The sequence below is a fragment of the Myotis davidii genome, unplaced genomic scaffold (assembly GCF_000327345.1).
Source record: "Myotis davidii unplaced genomic scaffold, ASM32734v1 scaffold289, whole genome shotgun sequence".
Lineage (NCBI taxonomy): Eukaryota > Metazoa > Chordata > Mammalia > Chiroptera > Vespertilionidae > Myotis > Myotis davidii.
This window is the reverse complement of record NW_006299717.1, coordinates 1234313-1238839: the sequence shown is the minus strand read 5'-3', so window position 1 is coordinate 1238839 and position 4527 is coordinate 1234313. Positions and strand designations below refer to the sequence as shown.

At 41.2% G+C, this 4527-nt stretch overlaps 1 protein-coding gene across 1 annotated transcript in view; it reads left to right on the top strand.

Annotated features, from left to right (window-relative positions):
* The window catches only part of DNAH8 (dynein, axonemal, heavy chain 8), a 294659-nt gene that overhangs the window by 200540 nt on the left and 89592 nt on the right, over window positions 1-4527 (top strand). The window contains exons 71-73 of the mRNA XM_006775895.2: window positions 1-127; window positions 1823-1978; window positions 3114-3269. The exon at window positions 1-127 is cut by the window's left edge and continues 6 nt beyond it. Coding sequence (XP_006775958.1) covers window positions 1-127; window positions 1823-1978; window positions 3114-3269 — 439 coding nt within the window. The remainder of the gene's footprint in view (window positions 128-1822; window positions 1979-3113; window positions 3270-4527) is intronic.

Sequence of the window (4527 nt, the reverse complement as noted above, 5' to 3'; positions counted from 1 at the left end):
CGGGCCTTTCAATCAGATATTTAGGAACTATCTGCTTAAAGAGCTGTGGGAGCTGGAGCTGAGGGCGCGGAAGATTCCTTTCAGTGAAAACCTGAATCTCATTTCAATGCTGGTGGATCCTCCCACAGTGAGTGTTTCTGTCCTCATCACATTATTTGAATTTCAGTCTCATTTTATTTCTTACTAAGAAATCAAGGTACACCTACTTTGTTTTGTTTTTTTCTTTTCATTTAATTGAAAAGATCGTTTGAAAATGCTTACGAGCTCCAAAACTGGATTTTCTCTGTTGTGTAAAAGTTACTCCGCATTTTAAGAAATCCTCCTTTCCAGTGAGTCCCAGTTGCACTGCTGTGAACTAAAAGGCCATTTGTGAGTTACAGACAGGCGGATAGTGAGCTCTCCTGACAGCCCTTTAGTGTTTACACCATCCTACTAAACCACGTGCTCTCGCAAACATCCCAGGCAATGCAGACAATCAGCTAGGCCCCAAGCACTGGTATTAACCTTCTCTTGGTCATTAGCGATCCCTTATTAGCAGCACACTCCGTGTCACCGAGGAACAGCGTGACCTACCTCCCCACCCTCCCCCGTGGGGAATTGGCGCCTCTGCCCGTTGCCAGTGCCCCCTGCAGGGCTCCGGTGGCAGTACACGCTTGCCAGGCCATTTGTATTCTTGAGCTGCTTTTCTGATTTGTAAATATGCTCCCCAGTTGCCCTAGAGACGCCATGCTATTGATTGCATGTTCTCTCTACTTAACAGTTAGTCTTTCCAATTCAAACAATGTGGACGTCCTGACAGGGACTCGATCAGGTACTGAATATAGTGGGTCACTGGTGAGACTCTGTGGGCCAGGCTATTCTTTATTAGTTATGGCCTTTGAAGGCGGAGGCTGGTTGGTTTGTGGGATCTCGGGTGATTTTATGGACACGTGGAGGCAGGCTGGCAATTCTCTCTGATTTTGGACACGAAATATATTTTTTTAAATGTCATTGATGAGCTCTTGCCAATATAATATCTTGTCTCTCCTGACTTCTCTCCCTCCAGCTACGCAACCCCGGACCCCACGAAAGCAGAACCAAGGGCAGGAAGCGGAAATTTCAGGGGCTTATCCAGGGCTTATCTCCTCTGACACCTTTCTTTTTCTTCTTCCTCTTCTTTTTTTTAATCCTTACCCGAGGATATTTTTCCATTGATTTTTTTAGGGGGCATGGAAGAGAGAGGGAAAGACAGAGAGAAATATCAATGTGAGAGAAACACATTGATTGGTTGCTTCTTGCACGCACCCGACCCGGGCCCAGGCTGGGGAGGAGCCTACAACTGAGGTACATGCTTTTGACTGGAATCAAACCTGGGACCCTTTGGTCCATAGGCCGACTGAGCCAAACCGGCTATGGCTTCTCTGACATCTTACCACCTGTAACCATCATCTCTGCCTCCTTTAGGCAGCCTGGGCCCCATCCACAAAGCCAACCTCACCATATTTTAAGCCCCTGTGTTCTCTGAATGCTCAGCAACCAAGCTTCATGTAATCAATTTAACAATATTAACTCAAGCATGAAAACATAACATACAGAACTAAACCTAGTCTTGCATCACGAGAGAAAGGATTTATTTATTACTGTTTTTTAAAAAATTTAATATTACTTGGTTCACATTTACAAATTTGGGTTTTTGGTTTTTTTTTCTGGGTACCTGTTGCACGTTCTCAATGGAAAAATAAATGTCCAAATGTTAAATTCTTTTATATTGTGGTGCTTTTAACTACTAATGAAAGCTTTCTCGTTCTCCTTCGCATGGCCATGTCCACTTCCTGTCACTCAGATTAGCGAGTGGGGACTGCAGGGCCTACCAGGAGATGACCTCTCGATTCAGAATGGCATTATTGTGACGAAGGCCACCAGATACCCACTCCTCATAGATCCACAAACTCAAGGCAAAACTTGGATTAAATCAAAGGAAAAAGAAAATGACCTGCAGGTGTGTGCCATTTGGTGCAGGGGAAAGTAATCTTGAAATCATGAAATATCCCCCAAATTTCCATTGACTCTGCCAGTCATAAAGTTGTCATCTCTGTAATTGTTTGCTAATTTACACCCTTGAGTTTTTGTCAGAGGGATTGGGGCAAAGGCTTTGCAATTTTCTCTCTTTTGTGCTCTCCCTTGATTGCACTCTCCCCTCTCTGTCCGTTGCCCTGGCTCTATTGTGGATGTGAGATATGGCTTCTATCCTGGCCCTCGAGTCTGGGCTTACAGGAAAGCAGCCAAAGAACTTGTGATTTAGGCCACCTGCATTACTCGCTCAGGCACTCGGTACTACATAGCATCCGAGGGTCCAGTGTTGGGGTTGGTGTCTAATAAGGTGTTCATTTTCATTCCTGAAAATGAAGGGCAGGATTCCAGCCCTCCTGACTCCCTGGGGGAATCTCATCACCATTGATCTTTCTTTCTTTTTTTTTTTTAAATATATTTTATTGATTTTTTTACAGAGAGGTAGGGAAATCGATAGAGAGTCAGAAACATCGATGAGGGAGAAACATCGATCAGCTGCCTCCTGCACATCTCCTACTGGGGATGTGCCCGCAACCCAGGTACATGCCCTTGACCGGAATCGAACCTGGGACCTTTCAGTCCGCAGGCCGACGCTCTATCCACTGAGCCAAACCGGTTTCTGCATCACCATTGATCTTTCAATTCAGCTTCCCAGACGGACTGTTCATTGTTTCCTAGACAGTGTTCTAAGCCTCCTGGATCCATATTTTTGCTTATGCTATTTCTCCTAATAAGGATGTCTGTCTCCACCCCACTGCCCACTTCCCTGATGTCGCAGGTAAAAATCTTAAATATCTCAAAGTTCACATCCAACACTATCTTTGTCAAGAATTCTCTGGGTCTGAGGAGCACCCCTTCTCCTCCTCTTTCCATCACAGAGAGCCCGTTACACACCCAGGACTTGCACAGGCCACGACTCACCGAGCTTTGAAAATTGCTGCTTTTATTTTTCTAAACAAGGCTTCCCAAATAGCCCTCAAAATTTGTAGTCAATTCTTGGTTTCCACTGAGGAGGAGGCACATTCTTTGTGCCATTTGTAGAGTGATGAGCTCTTTGTTTTTAGGTGACATCTCTGAACCATAAGTATTTCCGCACACACTTGGAGGACAGCCTTTCCTTGGGCCGACCGCTGCTCATCGAGGACATTCGTGAAGAGCTGGACCCGGCCCTGGACAATGTGTTAGAAAAGAATTTCATTAAATCAGGCACGCATTTCAAGGTGAGCTTTGTAAAAAAAAAAAAGAAAGAAAGAAAGAAAAGAATAATGGTGACATCTACTTATCTTTTTGAGCATAGCAGTAAAGGCAATTTCTTTCAAGTATTTGGTATCCTAGAAAAAATAATTTCCAAACTCATGTTCAGTGTTTCCTTTAAAAATACATAGTAATAGCCTGGCTGGTGTGGTTCAGTGGTTGAGTATTGATCTATGAACCAGGAGGTCATGGTTGGATTCCTGGTCGGGACATGGGCCCAGGTTGTGGGCTCAATTCTCAGTGTGGAGCGTCTCTGAAATCAATAAAAATATTAATATATATAGTAAAAATATATACATACTGTAGTACAATATTAAAATATATAGATACACATATATATTTTAATAAAAAATATAGGGGGAGGGCAATTTCTTGCTAAGAGTAGTCATTTCACTGAAACTAAATAATATATTAAGGAAAGACATTGTGTAGTCATAATAATAAGGTATTATTATATGTATTTTAGCAACTCCAAGAAAATTGGTTTATAAGCCATATATACATCTATACAATAAAACCTGTATTTCATTGGAGAAAATGGCATTTTAATAAAGTCTATGAACACTGATTTGTTCATTTCTCTCTTAACGTTCAGTCTAAATTCATGGACTTTGCTGGAAGCTATGGAATAGTGTTCCTGATTTTTTATTATAATTATTTTCAGTCTGGTTTTTTTTTTCCATTGGTCATTCTCTGTCTTTAGGCTTCTTCGGATTTTTATTTTTTGATGAATGACAGCCTTTCTGGTTGAATTTTGTTTTATTTGGACAACTTAATTTTATGAATATCAGTGAATAAAATTTGAAATTTGAAAATTTTCCTCACTAAACAAAGAGATTTATGTAGAAAAAACTCCTTCATAATGTGAGTTCTTTTATATGCCATGTTTAATATGCCAAAGGAGGTTACAGACTCGCCATTCCTGAAAGTCCTTTAAAAGACCCCCAATTCTTAACCGCAGCGTCAAGGCCTGCTGCCTGAGAATGTGCTAGCCCCCCTAGCATGTGGATTAAGATTAAAATCTAATTCATTTAGAAATGTTATAAATTCCACGTGACTTTTTTTTTGTTGTTAACCCCTTCCCCAATAATTTTTTTGTTAAAAACGTTTCTTTTTCAGACTAATTTTTTTTATTTGGTTCTATATAGTATTTTTGATGCTGGTTATGAAAACAGTTTGTAACTCGTCTTCCTATAAACCATATTTTTTTACCATATTTTCTTA